This window comes from Mobula birostris, chromosome 3, assembly GCF_030028105.1.
Source record: "Mobula birostris isolate sMobBir1 chromosome 3, sMobBir1.hap1, whole genome shotgun sequence".
In the NCBI taxonomy this organism is placed as follows: Eukaryota; Metazoa; Chordata; class Chondrichthyes; order Myliobatiformes; family Myliobatidae; genus Mobula; species Mobula birostris.
In genome coordinates this window covers 123982745-124007976 of record NC_092372.1, presented here as the reverse complement: position 1 = coordinate 124007976, position 25232 = coordinate 123982745, and the positions used below count along the sequence as shown (strand labels likewise).

Here is a 25232-nt window from a genome sequence, read left to right as displayed (position 1 = left end):
TTTGCTCTCAACATACCTGTAGAATCCTTTAGGATTCTCCTTCACCATACCTGTTAGAGCAACCTCATGCCTTCTTTTAGTCCTCCTGCTTTCTTTCTTAAGTGTTCTCTTGCATTTATTATATTCAAGTACCTCATTTGTTCCTACCTGCCTATATCTGCTATGTACCTCCTTTTTTCCCTTAACCAAGTCCTCAGTATCTCTTGAAAACCAAGATGCCCTAAATCTGTTGCTTTTTATTCTGACAGGCACATACAAACTTGGTACTCTCAAGATTTTACTTTTGAAGGCATCCCACTTACTGAGTACCTGATTTCCAGGGGGAAAAAAAAGCCTGTCCCAATCCACACTTGCCAGATTATTTCAGATAACGTTAAGATTGGCCTTTCTCCAATTTAGAATCTCAATCTGCAGACCAGAGGTATCTTTTTCCATTTCTTACTTTGAAACTGATGGTATTATGATCACTAGAAGCAAAGTATTCCCCTATACAAACTTGTCACATGTCCTGTCTCATTCCTTAACAGCAGATCAAGAAAAGCGTGCTTTCTCATTGAGACTGCTGTGCACTGATGAAGGAAACTTTCCTTTACACATTTGACACTCTCTATCCCATCCAGTTCTTTTACAGTATGGAAGCCCCAGTCAATATATGGAAAGTTAAAATTACTAACAAAAAAAATCTTGTGTTCTTTGCAACAGTCTGCGATTTCTCCACAAATTTGCTCCTCTACACCTCTCAGACTGTTGGGTGGTCCATTGCCCCATTAACGTGGTCATACATGTCTTATTCCTCAGTTCCATGCATAAAGCCTCATTAGACGAGTTCTCCAGTCTGTCCTGACTGAGCACTGCCGTGACTTTTTCCCCTGACTAGTAACACCACCACTTCCCCTTTAATCCCTCCCACGCTGTCATGTCAAAAACAACAGAACCCTGGAATATTGAGCTGCTAGTTCTGCCACTCCTGCAACCAAGACTCACAAATGGCTGCAATATCATAATTCCAGGTGTTGATCCATGTCCTGAGCTCATCTGCCTTCACTACAATACTTCTTGCATTGAAACATACACAGCTCAGGATATTCGCTGAACCATGCTCAATCGTTTGATTCTTAACAACATCTGTCACGACGACTCTCCACTATCTGTTCTGACACTCTAGTTCCCACCCCCCTGCAACTTTCATTTAACCCTTCCATCCCACCACCATGTAGCACTAGCTAGGATATCAGTCTCCCTCCAGTTCAGGTGATAACCTGAACAGATCCCACCTTCCCTTGAGGACAGCCTGATCATCCAAAATTCCGGTGCCCTCACCAACTCCTTAGCCATGTGTCAAACTGTATGATCTTCTTGTTTCTGGCCTCACTTGCATGTGCTAGGGGCAGCAATCCTGGGGCACAACCCTGGAGGTCCTGCCCTTTAATTCACTCCCTGAACTCACTTTGCAGAACCTCTGTCACTCTTTCTACCTATGTCGTTGGTAGACTCCAACCTCTGGGCACTCACCCTCCTACATAAGAGTGCTGAGGACTCTATCAGTTATGTCCGAGATGCCGGCACTCAGGAGGCGACACACCATCTGGGAACCTGTTCTCGTCCACAGAACCTCTTCTCTATTCTGCTCATTCACGAATCCTCTATCATCACCAGCTCGTCAATTTGCCCCTTCCCTTCTGAGTCACAGACCTAGACAGTGCCAGCTACCTGACCGCTGTGACTTTCCTCCGCTAGGTCACCCCTCCCCCCTCCTCCTGACAGCATCCAAAGTGGTATACATACCTGTTGTTGAGGGGGATGACCGCAGGGGTAGTCTGCACTGGCTACTGAAACCTTTTCTCCTTCCTGTCAGCCAGTCTCCTGTGTCCTGAACCCTGGGTGTAACCACCTCAGTGTACATCCTATCCATCACCCCCTCAGCCTCCCGAATTATCCGGAGTTCATTCAGTTTTAACTCCAGCTCCTTAATGCAGAGTGTTAGAAGCTGCAACTAGATGCATTCCTCTCAGGTGTAGTGATCAGGGACTCTGGAGGTCTCCCTTCCTTTCCACATCCCACAAGAAGAGTATTCAACGATATTGCCTGGCATCTCCACTGTTGCAACTGTGCAAATATAAAGGAGGAAAACAATAGATATACTGGGGGGGGGGGGGGGGGGAAATCTACCTAGAGCTCTTTTGCCTTCTCTCACTCAAGCCTCTCCTCACTGAAGCCTCAAAGAGCTAAAACTTCAAGATCCCCACTCTAACACTGTCCATTTCAACAAAGGCCGCTCCGCTTGCCCTTGCCTTATTTTAATTTGTTCTTGCCAATCAATCCCAAATGCTGATTGGCCGCTGCTCTAAACACCAAACTGCCATAAATTGATGTCTTATATACTAAACTGGCGAACCTGAGTGAGTTATGTCTTCTCATGCTTCAGATCTCCAAATGGGCATTGCTCAAAACACCAAATAGCCATGAATCAATGCATTACGTACTCAGTCAGCAAATCTGGGTGAGCTACATCTTCTCACGCTTCTGATCACTGACTACCTGCTGCTCAAAAAGTTGTTTCCTCCTCCTTTTTAGCCCATCACTCCTACTGAGGCATAGGCCACTGAAAGCAGCTCACCAGCGTCCTCTGTCCTGGGTCAGTTTTTGAAGTTGTCCCCAAGTGTGAACCATCTTTGAAGACCCTTCATCTCCCAGTGATGATGTCTTTGGAGCTTCTGTTGGCATTTCTGTAGCTCTTAACTTTTAATTTGATGTAGTTGATAGGCCCACGCCCAACTCTCCTCCTTTCGCAGCCAGTCTTGGGACCATCCATGGTGGAGTTAAATTTTTAGGTTGTTAAATGTAATTATTTTCTTTATTGCTCATTCTAGTTGCCCTTAAGGTATTCAGAGTCAGATTGTGAAGGTATGGTATCATGGAACATAGCAGAGAGGAAGAAGCAGTTCCCCTCCAACTATCCTTCTGAAATAAATACTCCTGAATACCCGAGTCCCCATAAATGCAATCAAGTCATACCCATTTATTTTCAATTACATCATTGACTCATTTATTCTGTGGGCATTCAGATAAACTGCCTTTTATCTTACTGCATCACTGTTCATCCCTCCCCAGCATTGAGCACATCTACACAGAGCGCTGTCACAGGAAAGCAGCATCCATTATTAGAGACCCCCACCATCCAGGACATGCTCTCTTCTCACTGCTGGCATCAGGAAGGTGGTACAGGAACCTCTGGACTCACATCACCAGGTTTGAGAACGGTTATTACCCCTCAACCATTAGGCTCTTGAACCAGAGGGGATAACTTCTCTCAGCACCACTCACCCCATGACTGAACTGTTCCCACAACCTATGCATTCACTTTCAAGGACTCTTTGTCTCATGCTCTTGGTATTTATTACTTACTTATTTATTGTTACCATTATCCTTTTTTATTTTTGTATTTACATAGATTGTTGTCTTATGCACACTTGTTGTTTGTCCATTCTGTAGGGTGTGGTCATTCATTGATCCTATTGCGTTTTCTGTATTTACTGTGAATTCCCACAAGAAAATGAATACCAGAGTTGTATATGGCGACATATAAGTAGTTTGATAATAGATTTACCTTGAACTTTGTATTTGTTGACACATGTATGTTCTGTTTCTTTATGAGATACATCATTTACCATTGCCTCTAATTACCTATACTATTGCCTCTCTGGAGCAACACAGGCAAAATGCTGGAGGAACTCAGGCAGCATTCATGGATAGAAACAGACAACCGACATTTCAGACCAAGACCCTTCAGCAGGACTCAGACTTATTTATTTAGAGATACAGTGCGAAACAGGCCCCTCCAACCCTTCAAGCAGCATCACCCAGCAACGCACTGATTTAACCCTAGCCTAATCACGGGACAATTTACAATGACCAATTAGCCTACTGATCAGTATGTCTTTAGACTGTGGGAGGAAACCCACACATACATGGCAAGACATATAAACTGTCTTAGAGAGGATGCCGGAAATAAACTCCAACGCCCTGAGCTGTAATAGTGTCAAGCAATCCCCTATGCGATTGTGCACCCTTAAGGCTCACGGCCTGAAATGTCAACTCGTTATTTCCCTCTATAGATGCTGCCTGACCTGCTGAGTTCCTCAAGCATTTTGTGCGTGCTGCTCTGGATTCCCAGCATCTGCCTTCCTCGATTCTTCTATCCACCAACCTCCTTTTTCCTGTTTCTGGATAGCTTCTCTTCTCTGATTCTATCCTCCTAAGTTCAAAGCAAATTTATAATCAACATAAATATATGTTTGCATATACAACCCTGAGATTCATTTCCAATTCACTCCTTTCCACCAAGCAAGACTGAACCCTTCTCAATAGCACTGGAACCCCATCCTCTGCTTTTGCATCCCCCCTTCATACAAGGGTAAATGTCCCCTTTCCACTGAGGTGCATACTGCCTGTTGGTCTGGTTGAAGGGCAATAACTGTCTTAATTCCTGGCCCACCTGGTTCAGGAACAATTATTACCCTCCCCCCCCCAACCATAAGGCTCCTGAACCAGTGTGGACAACCTCACTCATCTGAACTCTGAACTGATTCCAGGACCTACGCTCACTTTCATGGACTCTACAACTCATGTTTGCGGTATTCCTTACTTGCTTCTTTATAATTTCTTTTCTATTTGCACAGCTTGTCTTCCTTTTGCACATTGTCAGTCTTGGTTTATGTATAGTTTTTAATTGATTCTGCTGTGTTTCTTTGTTCCACTGTGAATGCTCACAAGAAACAGGATCTCAGGGTCATGTTGCATGTTTGTATAATTGTTATTAATTGCCTGCTTGTATTTGTATTATGTAACTGTTTAATATATTTCCTAGTGATCACAATATGCATATGCAATTGTCCAGTGTGTTCCCTCGTGGTTACAGTTCTGTGTCTTTCTGGACATTTCTTGGTATCACATTATTTGAATGGGGGCTATCTGATTGGTTAACTCTTATCAACATATTTGAATGGAATGTTTCTTATCTATGGGGTACAAGGGCAAAACACATTGCCCCACTACCTTTATTATTTTTCTGCTCTTTGTTCGTACCTGCTAAAGTTTCACTATTCCCCGTTTCCAATTCTCCTTGTTCTATTAGCGCTTAATATAACCATCACAAAGCACCAAGTTTTTAAGTGTTTACCTGACTTTCAAAAGAACCTTGGAAAGAAAACATCAGAATCCAACAGTAGAATATAGTGACACATACGTACTGTGATAATAAATTTACTTTGAATTTTGTAGCCATCCATGGTTGTGAGCTGGATCTACCAAACAAATCTTCACAGCTTAAGAAGAAAACTCCCTCAACTTTCTCATACAACTAGGAATGGGCAATAAATAGCAGTTTAGTTATTTATTTTTACTTAGCGATAACAGTGTGGAATAGGCTCTTTTGGTCTTTTGAGCAGTGCCTCCAGACAACCTCCAACAAACCCAATTTAGCCCTAACCTAATCACAGGACAATTTACAATGACCTGTTAACCTTCTAACCGATATGTCTTGGACTGTGGGAGGAAACTGGAGCACTCAGAGAAAACCCACGCATTTCATGCGGAGGACGTACAAAAACTCCTTACAGAGAACTCCCTGACTGAACTCTAACATCCTGAACATCACACTAACCGCTACGCTATCGTGGCACCTTGTGTCCTCAGAATGGATTGAAAAAGAAAGCTAAGAATCAAAGACACAGGCAACTCTTTGTAGAGAAGATTCCTTTCATTCTCTATGTGGATTTTTGGAAAACTTTAATGTTAATCATTAAAGATGCCACAATATTATTATTCGAGTGAATTCAAAGAATCTTGGTGCCTTTTCATCTTTGACTTCCAGAAGCCATTCCTATCCTACTGAGCCTAAACAATGTTCTCAGTGTTTTTTTAAATTTATTTTTGCACAATTTGTCTTCTTTTGCACATTGATTGTCTTTAGTCATATATTTCATTCAGAGATATAGCATGGAATACGGCCTTCCGGCCCTTCAAGCTGTGCCACACAGCAGTCCCCAATTTAACTCTAGCCTAATCAACGGACAACTGTATAGCTTTTCATAAATTTTGTTGTATTTCTTTATTTTTTTATGTAAATGCCTACAAGTAAATGAATCTCAAGGTAGCATATGGTAACATGTATATCCAGTGGCCGCTTTATTAGGTACACTTGTACACCTGCTTGTTAATGCAAATATCTAACTAGCCAATCATATGGCAGCAACTCAATGCACGTAAGCATGCAGACATGGTCAAGAGGTTCAGGCCAAACAGGAAGGGAAAGAAATGTGATCTAAGTGTCTTTGACTGCGGAATGCTTGTTGGTGCCTGGTGGGGTGGTTTGAGTATCTCAGAAACTGCTGATCTCCTGGGATTTACACACCAATTATCTTAAGAGGTTACAGAGGATAGTGTGTAAAAAAAAAGCAAAAACCATCCAGTGAGTGGCAGTTCTGTGGGCGAAAACACCGTATTAATGAGAGAGGTCAGAGAAGAATGGCCAGACTGGTTCAAGCTGACAGGAAGGGGACAGTAACTCAGGTAATTAAGCATTACAACAGTGCAGTGTAGAAGAACATCTCTGAATGCACAACACGTCGAATCTTGATGTGGATGGGCTACAGCAGAAAATCACGCACATACACTCAGTGGCCATCTTATTAGGTGCTGGAGGTAGCTAATAAACTGGCCACTAGGAATATATTTATTTTGAGAATACATTTACTATGACGTTTGACTTTTGAGAATGAATATCACACCTGTAAAAACATCCACCCTACTGTATCCCAAGTCAACAGTCAGGATATTTGCATTACTTACCCAACAGTTGAAATTCACCTTATCATTAGAACCCTTGGACAAAGAGATTACACTTTAAACCCAATTAGATCAATCATGTTTTAAAGGAACTTTAGCCATCTTGCCAAATGCTTACCTGTGCTCAAAATCACTTATGAAGTTTTCATACAACTGTAATACAAAAATGGTATGGTTATATGTGGAGCCTTTGTATCTGGAATTGATTAACTTATCAGTTCTTTAAACATATCCAAAGAAACTTATTGTCTTTGGTTAACAACTCAAGACAAGTGTAATATTATAAAGTAGAAGCCATCAGGAGCTCCCAGCCTGGGTCCTCAAACCCCTTGGTTAATGGTAGGGGTCTAAAAAAGGTTGGGAACCCCTGAGCTCGATGCTGCCTGACCTGCTGTGTTCCTCCAGCATTTTATGTGCATTGCTCTGAATTTCCAGCATCTACAGAATCTGTGTTTAGCTATTTATAATGATTCGGGAGATAAAGAAAACTCCATCATCTTGACATGTAAACTTTATTTTGATTTTATCCAAAGATCCGTATCGAGCTTTAAAGCATCCTATAAAAAAAACAAACCCTGAGAAGCAAAATACTGTAAACAATCATCCCTGCTCCAATCACCAAAAGTGGAATTTTCCGGTGACCAACCATTTTAACTCCTATCCCCATTCCACGGCCTCCTCTTTTGCCATGATGTGGCTACCCTCAGGGTGCAGGAGCAACACCTCATTTTCTATCTAATTTGTCTTCAACCTGATGGCATGAATATCAATTTCTCCTTCCAGTCGTTTTCCCCTCTCCCTTCCCTCTTCTTCTATTCCCCACCCTAGCCCTCTACATATTCTTTTCACCTACCTATCACCTCCCCCTGGGTTTCCCCCTCCACCTTTCTCTTTCTCCCATGGTCCACTCTCCTCTCGTATCAGATTCCTGCTTCTCCAGCCCATTACCTTCCCCACCCACCTGGCTTCACCTGTCACCTTCTAGCTTGCCCTCCTTACCCTCCCCCACCATTTTATATTTGCATCTTCCCCCTTCCTTCCCAGTCCAAAACACCAATTGCTTATTCCCCTCTATATAAACACTGCCTGCCCTGCCGGGTTTCTCCAGCATTGCGCGTGTGTGTGTGTGTGTGTGTGTGTGTGTGTGTGTGTGTGTGTGTGTGTGTGTGTGTGTGTGTGTGTGTGTATTTTTCCAGCATCTGCAGTATCTTTTGTGCCTATATTTATTATACTGCTATTTATGCACCAAAATATCCCAAATCACTTCATAGATACATCTTCATAAGACCATAAGTCATAGGAATAGAATTTGGCCATTCAGCTCATCAAATCCACTCTGTACAGTCCATCACAGCTGATTTATTGTCCCTTACAAGATCATAAGACACAAGAGCAAAATGTTGGAACAAAATTATACCAAACCACAAAAGGTATCAGTGCCGATGGACAGATCTTTCTCAAAGATTTACAAGGAGAGAGAGAAAAGTAGAAATGTTTTGGGAAGGAGATCTACTGCTTAGAACCCTAAGAACAGTGTGCTTGGGCCTCAGAATAGAGGAACGTCCAGTTAAAACAGGGTTTGAGGAGGAATTTCTTTACTCAGAGTGTGGTGAATCTGTGGAATTCATTGTCACAGATGGCCGTGGAGGCCAAATCATTGAGTATGTTTAAAGTTTAAAGATTAATCAGGGTGACAAAGGTTATGGGAAGAAGGCAGGAAATGAAGCTGAAAGGGATAATAAATCAGCCATGATGGAAAGGCAGAGCAGACACAATAAGCCAAATGGCCCAATTCTGCTCCGATGTCTTATAGTCTCTATGACTAAAATCTGAACATACAAGGATCTGCATGCAGGGGAGCACACATTTCTCTGCAGGTTCCATTGGTGAAGGAGATAGGAGATGTGCTAAACTGAGAGCATCTAGGGATCTCAAAGAAAGGATGAGAGTTGCCAGTCCAGGGGTCAAAGCAGGTGTCCAATGACAGGATCAAAGTGTGGTTCTGGGCAGTAGACTTATAGACAAGTCAAGATTTAAATGGGGAAGGTGGGAGGTTATCCACTTCAGATTGGACAGTCAAGGCTGTTGGAGTAGAATATTTAATTATGTTCTTTGCAGTTAACAATTAACGATCAAAGTTCAAAGCACATTTATTATCAAAGTATGTATACAACCTTGTGATTTCCTGATAGGCAGTCACAAAACAAAGAAACCCTGAAGAACCCATAAAGAAAGACCATCAAACGCCCAACATGCAGAGAGAAAAAAAATCACGCAAACAATAACTGCAAGCAAATAGGGTTCTGAATTGAAGTCTACAAAAATAGTTTCATAGCTCAGCATCGTTCATTTTCGAGCACAGCCATGGAGCAGTGATTTGAACTGGCCCACCCCTCACCTCGGGCTCCAACACCCTGCCCTATTCAATCCAGCCAGGCACTAATTCGATGTCCAAACGTAGGGTTCAATTGCCTCAATAAGGTCAGGGGTCAGAACCCTGCCCCCTTGATTCGGACTGTGCTCAACCTTTCCAATTCAGCTCTGCGCTTACACCTCCGTCCAAACATTGGGTTCAGCCGGCCCAATTCGCTCTGATGCCTGGACCCCACTTCCATGTTTTGGACTGTAACCAACCTTTCCGATTTGGCCCTGCGCTTAAACCTCCATCCAAACATCGAGTTCGGTCACTCAGGTATGCTCTGTTGCCTGAATATCGCTGCCTGTAATCGGACTTCGGCACAGCACTTAAAACGATCGAACTTCAGGTCTTCCTCACCCTTGGCGAGGGGCCCAATGCCTGACTTGCCTTGATTCTGCCACATCGAATTACGCCACCCCCCCCAGTCCAAAGGGAAGTTACAGACCATTACTCACAATGATCATTTGCCAGAAAAAGTGAGATTAACAATGTATTTAGTTGTTCTCCTTGTTTCGTTAGCCATCAGCCAGAGGTTCACCAGTGCCACCTCAACTGCCTGCTTGTATTTTATGTAACTACCAATATACATGTACCTGCTTAGTAAGTTTCCTAGTGGTCACAGCATGTATATCCAATTGTTCGGTGTGTACCCTAGTGGCTACTGTTCTTCGTATCATTCTGGAAAGTTTCTCTGGTGTTGTATTATTTGGATAGGGATTTATTTGACTGGTTAACTCTTATCCACATATTTAGATGGAATGTTTAAAAAACATGGTATAAAAAGCTGAGCACATCAGCTGCCATACCTTCTATTACTTTCCATTGCTACGGTTACTGACTATCTCCAATTCTTTGTGCTGTTAGTACTGAGATCGTGAAGCAATAGGTTTTATGTCTCTTTCTTGACTTCCACAAAGCCCAGGAATAAACACAGGTTTCGGCATTAATTGGCATTGACAGAATGCAGAGTTGGGCTGAGACATGGCAGACGGTGTTCAATCCGGAAAAGTGTGGGTACTACACGTTGGAAGGTTGAATTTGACAGGGTACAGGATTAATGGTAGGATTCTTAGCAGTGTGAAGGTACAGCAGAATCTTGGGATCCATGTCCTTAGATCCCTCAAACCTGCTGTGCAAGTTGATAAATGGTTAAGAATGCATATAGTGTGTTGGCTTTTATCAGTCGCGGGGGGGGGGGGGAGGGAATTGAGCTCAAGAGAAATGAGAATGTTGCAGCTCTATAAAACTCTAGTTGGACTATGCTTGGAATATTGTGACAGATCCGGTCACCTCATTATATGAAGAATGTGTAAGCTTCAGAGAAGGTGAAGTGATTTACCAGGATGCCATCTGGATTAGAGAGCATGTCTTATGAGGATAAGCTGATCGATCTAGGACTTTCCCTCTATGGAGGGAGGAGGAATAAGAGGATCTTCCAGTAGAAGATGCTGGCTTGCTTGGATTCAGTATCAGAATCAGGTTTATTATCACTGGCATGTGATGTGAAATTTGTTAACTTAGCAGCAGCAGTTCAATGCAATACATAATCTAGAAGAGAAAAAATAATAATAAATAAAATAATAATAATAAACAAGTAAATCAATTACAGTGTATGTATATTGAATAGATTTAAAAATGTGCAAAACACACAAATATTGTATATTTTTTAAAAAGTGAGGTAGTGTCCAAGGGTACAATGTCCATTTAGGAATCAGATGGCAGGGGGAAGAAGTCGTGATAGTCTTAGTCGGTTTTCTTGTGATGCAAGACCCTGTTAGACAGTGGAATGCTGCAAGTCCGATTTACTAACTTATTGGCAGACTGCGGGGGGAGCTGCGTTCCCTGGGTCCAGCAAGGATGAGGCCTGCTTTCAGTTGCCCAGGAGAGCAGTGGAGTCTGTACGTTCCACAGTAGGTGGTGTGGCACTGTGTACATGCTAGAGGCTGTGCTGGCCTAGAGTGTTCGCTCAGAAACAAGATACATTGTCTTTGACTGCAGACTGCTGCAACATTCATGGACTCTGGGACTTGGACTATATTGTTTGTGTGACAGAATCTTAACAATATCTCATATGTGCTATGGTTCCTGAAGGTTGTTATAGCCAGGGGTGGTAACAGGGTCAGCTCCCACTGCCTATTCAATGCTCACAATGGCATGCGCCCCAGATAGCCTCTGACAACCAAGTCCAGGTCCTGGCCTTCAAATGTGGCTTAGCTATTAAGCCTGACTGAATCATTTCTACTGACAGGAGAAGAGGCGAAGGTGAGTTACTGGCATCTTAAAACCAGTTGCTTCAGGCAGATGGTGCTTGTTAGCCGTGGTTGGAAGCTCGTAGAGAAGGAAAACTGATCTCAAACTTCCGCTGCCTTGCAGCTATACCCACTGATGGGGAAGGCTTCGAGAGTAAACCCCACCCCAGGGGAAAAATACAGAGCTGGAGTCCCCAAGGCGATCATACATCAAGTTCAATGATGACTGGCAACTTCTGCAACACTGCTGGTACCAAACCGTATCAGTCTCTGCCGTTCCTTTGGGTTCATCAGCTGCATGGAGAGGGGGAGCTTGCTTGTTCTCATTGTACTGCCCAGGCTTGAGTACCTAGACAGCGAAGGTGCAAAATCCATGGCCAACTCTGGCTGACGGAGGCGTGAGAGTGAGTGAGTGAGTGACTGTTGGCCAGAGTAACGCTGCTTCATTCCACTGTATCTATGGGATTCATATGGCTGAAACACAGTTAAACTTGGACATGATAGAGGTATACAAGATGATAAGTACAGGCATAGATAGAGCAGACAGCCAGAGACCTTTTTCTTAGAGTGGATATGGCTAATATGAGGGGGCATAATTAAGGTGATCGGAGGAAATTATAAAGGGATGTCAGAGGTAAATCTGTTTTTTTTTTATATACAGTACACAGAGTGGTGGGTGTGTGAAATGCTCTGCCAGGGTGGTAGTAAAGGCAAATACACTAGGGACACTTAAGTAACTCCTAGATAGCCACATGGATGATAGAAAAATGGAGGGCTACGTAAGCAGCAAGGGTTGGAATGATTGATCTTGGTGTGGGTTAAAGGCAGATATGGGGTCAAGCAATAAAAAAGTGGAATTATGTGCCAATGGAGCAGTTTGAAAGCTTGTCTCATGGTCAGACTTTGAAAGGCTGTCAACAATCTGAACGAGGTTCCAACTGCTGCGTGGGAACGGTCGGGATGGAAATAAAACTTCAATCCTGCTGAGGTCTGCTATCTGAGACAAAAGCAAAGCACTGGCCCCTTTGTTTTCTTCCTGAAATATCAGCTCATATCTCCTTGAGAGGGTGAGTGAGAGACAGAATACACACACACTTATTGTAATTTACAGTTTATGTAATGCACTGTACTGCTGCCGCAAAATAACAGATTTCACATTAAATGACAGTGATAAACCTAATCTTGCTTTTAAGTATCTGGAAGAAATTTCTGGCACTAAGATCGACCACTGCATAAGATACGGGGCACAACAAAGAGGCAAGCTCTCAATGCCACCTTCAGGCAGGAAGTACAGGAGCCAGAAGATCCGCACTCAAGTTTCAACAGTTTCTCCTCTGCCATCAGTTTCTTGAACTGATCAGAAAACCCTTAATACAACTTGAACTGTATTCCCCCCCCCCACCCTCAATCTTGCATAAGTGTTATTTATTTTGCACACCTAAGAGGAAGGAAAGTTGTTTCCACTGGTAAATGAGACTAGAACTAGGGAACATGGCCTAGAACAAGGGGTGTAGATTTTTAATGCAGAGATGAGGAGGAACGCTCTTCCCAGAGTAGTGGAACTGTGGAATTCTCTGCCCAGGCAAGCAGTTGAGGCTACCTCATTAAATACAATGGTTTCTGCTTAACTGTGCCATCGGTTAACCTGCATATTTAGGAAAATGCTTAAAAGAACAAATACTTGCCGAGAAAATAGCTGGGATTCCCTTCACTTATTTGATACCATGCCACTTACTAGGGGCAAAAACTTGTCGGACAGTTTCTAACCGGTGCCAAACGTGCATTTCTGTTGCCATTAGACACTAAACCAATCTTAGAGCGAACAGATTTTAAATTACATCAGTTGTGTGTGTTTGTGGTCAAAAAGCAGTGATTTTTGTCACTGATAGTTGGTGAGAAATAAGCAGCAGACAACTCGGAACTGTTTTGCTCACTGTGGTTTCAAGCATTCAGGGCTGAACCTAGCAGATGCCAGAAATGATCAAGAGTGAAATTGAAATGATTTAATTACTTCAAAAAGTTAGAAGAGTCTGAAGGTATTGACAATCACCTTAAATGTTACAATAGAAATGAAGATTTGAAGGATGCCGTTGCTGACAGCAGGCAGTCCATTGTCTTACAAGGTGTCTTAGCTGATTTTGTTCATTTACAGTTAATCAAAAGAACACAAACTGAATTCCTCTGTTGATAACTATTAGCAACTGATACACACTTTTATAATACTGTAGTAGTATTGGTAGCATTCTAATTTGTTCTGTATTTCATTTAGATACATAATTTGTTATTTAAAGTGCTTAATTGGGCCAAAATGTACTGATCCTGATTTGTCCAATTTGACTGGAATCAACTGTACATTTAAGACACAGTTAGACAGATTTTTGTATAGCAGGGGAATTAAAGGCGATGGGGAAAAGCTTGGTAGGTGGAGCTGAGTTCATGGTCAGATCGGCCATGATCTATTGAACAGTGGAGTAGGCTCAACGGGCCAGATAGCTGCTCCTGCTCCTCGTTCTTATGTATAATTTATTTTAATACACCAGTACTTATAATTTACTGCGCTACCGAAAAAGCTAATTTTTGTGGCATTTATACCGTGTATGTATGCCTATGACAACCATAAACCTGAACTGTGGTGGGTGGTGTGGTGGAAGTGGGTAACCTGATGTGTTTTAGAACATATCATGAACAATGTGGTGAAATGCGTGGTGGTGGCCGGGGTGAGGAGATCGTCAACATATCGATGCTGGAGTCAGAAGACTTTCTATGTAAGGGTGGGTGGGGATGGGGCTTTTATTGACTGTTTTGCTTTGCTGTTGTTCTGTTGTTGTCACTCGTGTTGCTCTGCCGAACGTTGCCAGCATGATATGTTGACATCAGTGCACGTGGCAACACTTGCAGGCTGCTCCCAGCACATCCCTGGGTGTGCTGGTTGTTAACACAAACGATGCATTTCACTGCATGTTTCAATGTACAGTACACGTGATAAATAAATCTCAATCTGAACAGTGGAGTTCTACATCACCAAAACAGACTCGTCAGCCTATCACGTCCATACTGATCAAGAAGTCCCCATTTGCCTGTGTTTGGTCAATATCCCTCCAGCCATACACTTACCTAAACGCCTTTTACAGTAAATGCTGTAACTGTACCAACATTTACTACATCCGCTGGAAAATTCAGGGGCCAGATGTCTGCGAGTCCACTGGAGGCTGGTGGCCCGGGGCGGCCTATCCTGAGGTTGGAGGCCTGCGATGTTTGTGAGCCCGTGGACGAGGGGGCCGAAAAGGGGCCTGTTTTGTTCCTGTGTTGTTCTGCCGAGGATTGTGGGAATGCTGTGTTGGCGCCAGAATGTGTGGCGACACAATGTGTGGCGACACTTGCGGGCTGCCCCCAGCACGCCCTCGGGTTGTGTTGGTTAACGCAAACGACGCATTGCAATGTTTTGATGTACATGCAATAAAGAAAGGAATTCGAATCCCTTACAGGTAATTCTATAGCCCCATTTTCTTAGACAGGATCAGTCCCACCCAGCTGGACAGCAGAGGTGAGATCTGGATGAGGGTGGACATGGTCAATCAGTGGTGAAGGCTGTAGCACTGTGGGGAAGGAGAGCGAGAAGGAAGATTTGCTCAGTCAAATTACTTTGATTAAGGTCATTTCAACACAACAGCAAAAGAATTCTGCCTGGAGAGAAACAAGCAAGGAAAGCAAACAAATGTTTAGCTTTATTTTTATGTTGCTGCTTGCTAAAGCAGAGGCCACAATGCCACTAGGTCGAAATCTACTAATTCTAATCATTCTGCTCAGCTGCTGCCATCAGCACATCCGCCCCACGCCTCCTCTCCGTGAAACTGCAGGCATAATGTCAGTAGGGTTTTTTATAACTCAGTGTGTGTACTCTAGCATTTGTTCTAAAGCATATTAAAGACCATAACACACAGGTGCAGAAGTAGGCCATTCTGCCCATCAAATCTGCTCCACCATTCCATCATGGCTGATTGAGTATCCCTCTCAACTCCATTCTCTTCCCTTCTCCCCCATAACCTTTGACAGCCTCATACCTGATTTAAATAGACGTCCCTCTATTCTGAGGTTGTGCCCTCTGGTCCTAGACTCCCCCCATATGAGAAACATCCTCTCTACGTCTACTCTATCTTGGCCTTTCAATATTCAATAGGCTTCAATGAGATCCTTGATATTCTTCCAGATTCAAGCAAGTATAGCAGGGGCCAGGAATATATTTAGAAACCATCCAAAACTTCAATTGGTCATAAATGCAAAACACAGGCGTGGACAGAAAAAATTGTTTGCAGAAAACTATCTCAAGTGCTTACAACTTCAAAGCCAATTCCATTTTGAAAAACAGGAAAGTTGTCCATCCACCCTATCTCCACCCACTGGAGCGCACCTGCCTTAAATCCACTTTTGAATATGAACCAATAGCATTTACACCCCATGACAGAATACCGTGTAAGGAAGTGTATGGTCATGCAGTTTGGTAGACGGAATTAAGGTGTAAACTGTTTTCTAAACTACAAGAAAAAATCAAAAGTCAGAGGTGCAAAGGGACTAGGAAGCCCTCGTTCACAATTCCCTAAATGTTAAACTTGCAGGCTGAGTCAGTGGTAAAGGCGGCAAATGCCATGATAGCATTCATCTCCAGAGAACTGGAATATAAAAGGATGTAATGTCGATGGCTTATAAGGCATTGGTTAGATAGCACTTGGAATATCGTGAGCTGTTTTGGGACCTGCATCTAAAAACTGTGCTGGCATTGCAGAGGGCACAGAGGAGGTTCACAAGAATGATTCTGAGAATGACATACAGGGAGCGTTTCATGCCTTAGGGCCTGTAGAGTTTAGAAGAACGAGGGGGATCTCATTGAAACTGATCAAATATTGAAAGCCTAGATAGAGTGGGCACGTGGCCAAGTGGTTAAGGCATTCAATTAGCGATCTGAAGGTCATGAGTTCGAGCCCCAGCCAAGGCAACGTGTTGTGTCTGCGACGACACTGGTGCCAAGCTGTGATGCCCTTCCCTTGGACAACATTGGTGTCGTGGGGAGGAGAGACTTGCTGCTTGGGCAACTGCTGGTCTTCCATACAACCTTGCCCAGGCCTGTGCCCTGGAGAGTGAAGACTTTCCAGGCGCAGATCCATGGTCTCGCAAGACTAAACGGATGCCTTTAAGATAGAGTGGATGTTTCCTATACTGAGGGAGTCTTAAGACCAGAGGGCACTGCCTGGGAATAGAGGAACATCCATTTAATACAGAGCTAAGGAGGAACTTCTTTAGCCAGAGGATAGGGAATCTGCGGATTCATTGCCACAGATGTCTATGGAGGCCAAATCATCAGGTATATTTAAAGTGGACGTTGATTGGTTCTTCATTAGTCAGATTGTCAAAAGTTACAGGGTTGAATAGGGTTGAGAGGGATAATAAATCAGTCATGATGGAATGGTGGAGCAGACTCGATGGGCTAAATGGCCTGATTCTGCCCTTGCGTTGTATAGTCTTATGAAAAGTGAGAAACATTGTGGTCCTTCTGTTGTTGGAGAGCTTGTGATTATTCATGCATTTTTCTGGACACTACCTGCAAGACCAAAATTCATTTATCATTCTAATCGACCTACCAACAGGAAAGAGATCAATAAAAAAACCCAGAAAACCTGCAAAGTGTTGCCAGGACTTGAAGACCTGAGTTTACAGGGAAGGATCTAATAAGTTAAGACTTTACTCTTGGAACGTAGAAAATTGAGGGGAGATTTGATAGAGGTATACAAAGTTATGAGGGGTATAGATAGAGTAAATGCAAGCAGATTTTTTCCATTGAGTTTGGGTGAGACGAGAACTGGAGGTCATGGGTTACTTTATACTTTATTGTCGCCAAACAATTGATACTAGAATGTACAATCATCACAGCGATATTTGATTCTGCGTTTCCACTCCCTGGATTACAAATATTAAAAATAGTAAAAATTAGTAAATATTAAAAATTTAAATTATAAATCATAAATAGAAAATAGAAAAATGGTAAGTAAGGTAGTGCAAAAAAAACCGAGAGGCAGGTCCAGGTATTTGGAGGGTACAGCCCAGATCCGGGTCAGGATCCGTTCAGCAGTCTTATCACAGTTGGAAAGAAGCTGTTCCCAAATCTGGCCATACTAGTCTTCAAGCTCCTGAGCCTTCTCCCAGAGGGAAGAGGGGCGAAAAATGTGTTGGCTGGGTGGGTCGTGTCCTTGATTATCCTGGCAGCACTGCTCCGACAGCATGCGGTGTAAAGTGAGTCCACGGACGGAAGATTGGTTTGTGTGATGTGCTGCGCTGTGTTCACAATCTTCTGCAGCTTCTTTTGGTCTTGGACAGGACAACTTCCATATCAGGTTGTGATACAACCTAGAAGAATGCTTTCTACGGTGTATCTATAAAAATTAGTGAGGGTTTTAGGGGACAGGCCAAATTTCTTTAGTTTTCTCAGGAAGTAAAGACGCTGGTGGGCCTTCTTGGCAGTGAACTCTGCTTGGTTGGACCAAGTCAGGTCATTTGTGATATTGACCCGAGGAACTTAAAGCTCTTGACCTGTTCCACTTGCGCACCACCGATGTAAATGGGGTTGTGCGGTCCGCTACTCCTTCTGAAGTCAACAACCAATTCCTTCGTCTTGCTGACGTTGAGGGTGAAAGGTGGAACCTTTTCACTCAGAGGGTGGTGTGTGTGTGGAGCCAGTGCAAGCTGCGGCTGCACATAGAAGCGTCTAAAACAAGACAGTGTTTCAAAGTGAGAGGAGGAGAAATAGGAAGCTATAACGTGGCTTCCCAGCCCATACATATCCTACAAGTTAAGGGTTGTTTAATTACATCCCCTACCTGTAAGAGATTGTCCCCAGATGGGAAACAGGGAATCAGTGTGAATTCCAGCAGCTCCACTGTGAGTTGATGCCAGAGCCTAGATCAAAAGAGAAGAGTTAACATTAGATCATAGGACCATAAAACATGGGAACAGAATTAGGCCTTTTGGCCCATCAAGTCCACTTTCCCATTCTATCTTGGCTGATTTATCATCCCTCTCACTTCCAATCTCCCACCTTCTCCCTGTAACCTTTGATACCCTGACTAATCAAGAACCCATCAACCTTAATTTTAAAAACCCCCAATGACCTGCCTCCACAGCCATCTGTGGCAATGAATTCCACAGGTTCACCACCTCTGACTGAAGAAATTTGTCATCTCCGTTCTAAAGGTTCACCCTTCAATTCTGAGGCTGAGCCCTCTGGTGCTAAACCCATGGAAATACCCTCTCCACATCTAGGCCTTTAAGGGATTCCCCGGGTTTCAATGCATTCTTCACCTCATTCTTCTGAACTCCAGCCAGTACAGGCCCACAGCCATCAAACACTCCTCATACAGTAGCCTTTTCATTCCCAGAATCATTCTTGCGAACCTCCTCTGGATCCTCTCCAATACCAGCACATCCTTAATTAAAACCACCCATAATACTCCAAGCATGATCTGACCAGTGTCTTATAAAGCCTCAGCACTTCATCCTTGCTTTTAGATTCTAGCCTTCTCAAAATGAATTTGCCTTCCTTACCACCGACTCAACTTGCAATTTGCATTTGAAATAGAGGAGTGCTTTACAAGGCACTTTGCAATCTATCCTTGTGAAATGGAACTTGAGAAAGTAATAATGAACAGACACAAAGGCTGATGGAAATATGGTCGGCATCTGTCAGTGAGAGTTGCATCTCTCTTAATGCAGTCAGGCTGCACTGGATCAGAAAAAGCTGCAGAGCACTGCAAACTCAGCCAGCTCGTTCATGGAACTGGCCTCCCCAGCACTGAAAACATCAAAAGGTGATGCCTCAAAAAGGCGGCGCCCATCATTAAGGACCCCCATCACCCAGGGCTTGCCCTCTGCACATTGCCACCATCAGGGAGGAGGGGCAGATGCCTGAAAATACACACACAACGTTTCAGGAACAGCTTCCTCCCCTCCATCATCACACTTCTGAACGGACAATGAACCCATGTACACCACCTCACTATTTTCACTCTCCCTTTGCACTACTAAATTGAATTTTCGTATATACTCATTACAATTTAAGGACAGTGTACAGCTGCCGCAACAGAAATTTCACGACTCATGTCAGTGATAATAAACCTGATTGTGATTCCAAAGAAGACCACATTCTCTAAATTCACTGGCCAGCCCATCCCTGGACCAAGGCACGCTGGCTGCGCATTTTGGCTGGCCCTGCACTTCCAGGCGTTTCAAACAGGGCAGGGTGCGAGGTCGAGCCGCACCGACCCCTAATTCTCCAGCCATTCAACTCAAAATGAAAAGGAGGAAAGTCACCTCATCCCGCATGAGTTATAAACCGGGACCCCGTCCGCCTGGTCCTGGGTAGGGCAGACGACTCCCCTTCCCCCAGGGAGAAGAGGCTGCCCAGTTACGCCTATGGCCCGGACAGCAGGGGAGACCCAGAACTCCCCCACCAAAACTTCCACAGGAGGCCGAGGCAGAGACCGGCCCGGGGGGGGGGGGCGGTGTCCCGGGTACCTCGGGGCGGGGAGGGCGAGGCCTCACCTCCGGTTGTAGAAGGTCTCCATCCTCTGCCAGCGCTCGGCCGCATCCCCGCTGTCTGCTTCCTGCTGCCGCCGCAGAAACCCCACTGGGTCCCTCATCCTGCCGATCCTCACGGCCGCACTGCAGCCGACGACCGGCCTACCGCCCTGACGACCGGGGAGGCCCGTCAGTCAACCCTGGCCACGCCCCCAGAGACTCCGCACATTATTCTGGCCACGCCCCTCGGAACACTCTCCGACCTGGCCACGCCCCAGACTCCGCACTCGTTCTGGCCACGCCCCTCAGGAACTGACTCTCCGACCTGGTCACGCCCCTCGGGACAGACTCTCCGACCCGGCCACGCCCCTTGTGAACTGACTCTCCGAACCCGGCCACGCCCCTCGGGAACTGACACTCGGCCCTGGCCACTCCCCTCGAGGAACGTTGCTCCGTCCTGGCCCCTCCCCCCAAACCCCGCCTGCAATGAACCCTGGTCCCGTCTGTCCACCTTCGCCCCGCCCCTTTCTCCACCCACTGTTACCTTGGTAACTGTCAATCATACTCCTCAGCCATGGTAACTATCGAAGCGGCCTTGGTCTTGCTCCGAGCGCAAAGAAACTGTAGATGCAGCAAATCTGCAATAAAGACAAAATGCTGGCCAAGTCGGGTGGCGTTATCGGAAAGAGAAAATGAGTTACAGTTCATGTTATCAAAACCAGGTCTCACTATCTCCGCTACCGATAACCGTGCACCACAAACTGCCTAAAGATACACACTGTATGATCCATTAATGGTCCTTCGTTCCTCTTCTAGCATTTACTGTCATGTTGGCGTGCGTTTCACTTCTCTGCCATGATGGCTGAATAATTAGGTGTGGTTGCTAGTTGGTGCAGTGGGTCTCTGTGAATTCACATTGTTTGATTACCTGGAATTCCCAGTTTACTGGATATATTCAGTGACTGAACACCCCCACAGCACAGTTGCCAAGGTTCGCTGAAAGGCCAATCGGCATCCATCATTAAGGACCCCCATCACCCAGGACATGCCTTCTTCTCATTGCTACCATCAGGGAGGAGGTACAGGAGCCTGAAGGCACTCACTCGGTGATTCAGTAACACTCACAACGTGCTGGAGGAACTCAGCAGGTCGGGCAGCATCCATGGAAAAGATCGGTCGACGTTTCGGGCCAGAACCCTTCGTCAGGACAGTGTTTCGGTAACAGCTTCTTCCCCCTCTGCCATCTGATTTCAGAATGGAGATTGAATCCTGTACACCACCTCACTCATCTTTATTTCTATTTTAGCACTACTTATTTAATTTAACTATTTAATATACAGATATACATACTGTAATTCACATTTTTTCTATTGTTTAGTACGGCTGCCACAAAGACAACAAGTTCCACGTCATATGCCAGTGATATTAAACCTAATTCTGATTCTTATTCCTTACCCTTGAGCACATCTGTGAGGAGCACTGCCACAAGAAAGCAGCATCCATCATCAAGGAGCCCCACATTCCAGGCCATGCTCTCTTCTTGCTGCTACCATTGGACAAGAGGTACAGGAGCCTCAGGTCCCACACCACCAGGTTCAGGAACAGTTATTACCCCTCAACCATCAGGCTCCTGATCCAGTGTGGATATAGGGTGGCCATTTCCAAATAGGAGGACATTGCATACGTGGTCATAGGTTACCATATATATACAGTGCGTTTCAAAAAAATTTTTTTTAAATAAAATTTAAACCATATTGCAAAAGCAACAAATGCAAACAGATGATCACTTTAGTTATTTTATTAACTAAAAATTCTAACATGATACTATTTTTTGCCTATATAAATCCAGCAAAACCGTAGCTATTTCATCATTAATCAGTGATTTTCTGCCAGAGTCCTTTTTCCTATTCAATGATTCATCATTCTGCATATTACACACTTGCATTCATACAGTATAAATAAAGAACTGAAAGAAATGAATATTCATTTTTCCTCCTCCTGAAGCAGAAATGCGAACCAAATTAACTTACTTCACAAACTAAAGGAAGTAGCCTACTTAGGCCTACCGTGGACTGCAAGGTATGGATGTCTATTTTTCGTATTTCTGCCCTTTACTTGCCATCTCCAGGAGCTTTCTGTTGGCCAGGAGTTTTTTGCACATGGCTGGGCACTCTTCTGAGAAGTTGCTCTGCTTTGACTGAGTCCACTTGCAGATGGTTTCTCTCGTTACTCCAAGCTGAGGTCTGTGTGAGCATTGCTGCATGGAATAGAGAAGATGTAAGCACTCACCTTCTTCAGGTTTGTAAAAGAGACCTCAGATTTACTGAACAGCTTGAGATAACGTCCTTCACTATGGCTATCTACCATCTCAGGAGAATTGAAAATTGCCTCCACAATCCCATACTCTTCATATAATTCATCCATATCAATATCTTGAAGGTTACAGGCCTTGACTGCATCACAGAATTCTCCAAAAGGTATGGCACTTGTTAGGCTCAATTTTGACACTTTGTTATGAAAGCTGTTTTCGGAGAAGTCACTTAAGTACTTTATGACTCTTCCATAGAAAACAATGAAGTCTGCTTCACATTTCTTAGACACACCAGGGGTAAGCTGGCTAAGCTTGGTGTTCACTGCAAAGCCAAAAAAACAGTCCTTTACTCTTCTCTGAAGTTTGCTTTTCAGTTCAGCCATTAGCTTAAATGCTGAAATTATGCTGAGTGACTTGGCTTCTAGTGCTTCAATAGTGTCTGAGAATAATTTAAGAGTGTGACTGAGGAAGAAGAAATAGATTTCTGATGATTCACAGGCATTTCCTTCATGTCCAAAGCACTTCCACAGTACCCTGGGGCACTCCTCCTCATCTAGGCTCTGAAAATAACTTTTTAGGACTTTCCAGCACTGAAGTATTCTGTCAATAGATGGCAAAAGAGAGAGGCATCTAGTCACAATGTGCCATATCAGATTACAATTATCAACATCCACGAGTTCACAGAACTCCTTTAACTGTGCTGTTCTTTTACCTGAGATGCTGAAATGGTTGTACACTTTGAGCACAATATTTTCAACATCAGTTTCCAGTTTTCCTGTAGCAAATCTTGTTGCATTGTACAAAATATGGGCCAGACAATTTGCAGCAATAATGTTCTTTTGAGCCATTTTCAGTTTTTGATAAACACTGTCTTTGTTTCCATAGTTTACATTTGCATTGTCAGCAGAGTATGCAGACACTTGATTCAGATCCAGACCTGATGTCTCTAGTTTAACCAGTAGCTGATTTGTTATGCCCTCTGATGATTCATTATCCCTTCAAGTAACACATGTTGCACTCCCTTCTCAAGGTGAAAGTATCTCAGAAGTATTAGGAAACACTTTGTTGCACCTTTGTTTGAAGCATCAGTTGCTGCTAAAAAGGGCAAGCCATGTTCTTTGATATACTCCACATGCTTTTGTACAGAATACGGTGCAAGAATATTTTCACACAGAGCTTTTGCTTTAGTTTTCCCACATGTTACACCCTTCACCATCAATGAGTCACTGTACAGGTATATTTCTTTGTCAACTTTTACTCCACAATCAACACTTCTGTATGACTGCTGATGCTTCACAGCATGATACACTTTACACAGTTCTGCAGCCAAGACTTTGTCATCTTGAGTCGATCGAGCTGGGGAGAAAAATGATAACAATGATGACGTACCAGCAGTACGAGTGTTAACTTTATGTTTATCTGTGGTAGCGTGTTGTTCAACGGCACTTTTTCCCTTACTGACAATCTCCACATCACAACGGCATAGTCAACAAAAAAAAACGTGAAAGTCACCCTTTCTGCTTTTAGCAATAAATCCAAAATCTTTGGCCCATTCATGGTTAAATATAGTCTTTCTTTTTGGCATTTCCTTAGGGGCTTGAAACAAGAACAAAAAAGTCAACCACTCTCCACTGCAGCCTTGGGCAGACTGACCCTCTGGGACATGTTGACGTCACGTGACTCGTACGCTGCAGCTCATCAGCAGTGTTGACAACGGCAACTACATATAATAAAAATACATTAACGGTTGTTATAGCTTTCAGTTCCCACTGTTTTAAGTACATCTGAGGTCATTTATATAAGATTTTTAGTCAGACCTAAAAAAGGAGGACAAACTTACGTACGGCTTGAGGTGGCACCGGACGGAGGACAGAGTGTTCAAAAGCCGGACTGCCCGGCCTAAAGCTGGATGTCTGGCCTCCCTATGTGAATAACTTCACTCACCACAACTCTGAACTGATTCCACAACCTACAGACTCACTTTCAAGGCCTCTTCTTGCTCTCTGCTCTCTTCTAGCTACTACCACTGGGAAGGAGGTACAGGAGCCTTCAGTTCCACACCACCAGGGTTCAGAGACAGTTATTACCCCTCAACCATCAGACTCCTGAACCAGTGTGGATAACTTCACTCACCCCAACACTGAATTAATTCCATAACCTACAGACTCACTTTCAAGGCCTCTACAACTTGTGTTCTCAGTGTTATATTTATTTTCACAGTTTGTCTTTCTTGGCAAATTGGTTGTTCGTCAGTCTTTGTTTATATATAGTTATTTTTTAAAATACTATTGTATTTCTTTATTTTCCCGTGAATGCCTGCAAGAAAATGAAGCTGAAGGTAGTATATAGGAACTTTGATGAGAAATTTTACTTTGAAGTATTCTGAGACTCTGACACTTTAAGCAGAGGAATTGGTGGGTTGTCTGCTGCATCTGGCGATGATAGGAAACCTGTGTAGGAGAGTTTTTAAAGTGCAAAGGTCATTGCACTGGAACAGTTCCACTCTCTCAGAAGTCCGGATTCAGTCGTATGAAGAAGTGTCTCAACTGGGGTCTCCTTGGCTGCAGTGGATGGCCATGACTCCCTCTATGTCTCGCCATGCCCCTCGCTCTCAACAGAGCGTGGCAGACCCGCCTTCCTGGCTGTTGGATCTCACTGGAGATTTCATCCGCCCAGTCGCGGCCTGGATCTGACTTTGCACGGTAGGCAGGTCTGTCCCTACTCACCAGGGCATCAAAGCCGCTACCCACCCTCACCTGGTTTAGCTCACCGGTCGAAGCCACATACTGAGGTGTGGTCGCTTCTGCGTCCAAACAGCTACTTGGAGCCACAGGTGAGAGCTGAG

General features: G+C 44.0%; 1 protein-coding gene across 2 annotated transcripts in view; it reads right to left on the bottom strand.

The window, feature by feature from the left end:
* The window catches only part of LOC140195261 (26S proteasome non-ATPase regulatory subunit 13-like), a 111081-nt gene that overhangs the window by 51324 nt on the left and 34525 nt on the right, over positions 1-25232 (bottom strand). The window contains exons 1-3 of one of the 2 annotated variants that reach the window (XM_072253316.1): positions 20101-20454; positions 18381-18459; positions 6965-6999 (exon numbers count right to left, since the gene is read on the bottom strand). In XM_072253316.1, the coding sequence (XP_072109417.1) occupies positions 6965-6999; positions 18381-18459; positions 20101-20198 (212 nt within the window). In that variant the 5' untranslated portion in view covers positions 20199-20454. Of the gene's footprint in view, positions 1-6964; positions 7000-18380; positions 18460-20100; positions 20455-25232 lie in introns of those variants that run through there. The other variant, XM_072253317.1, reaches the window with a different exon arrangement.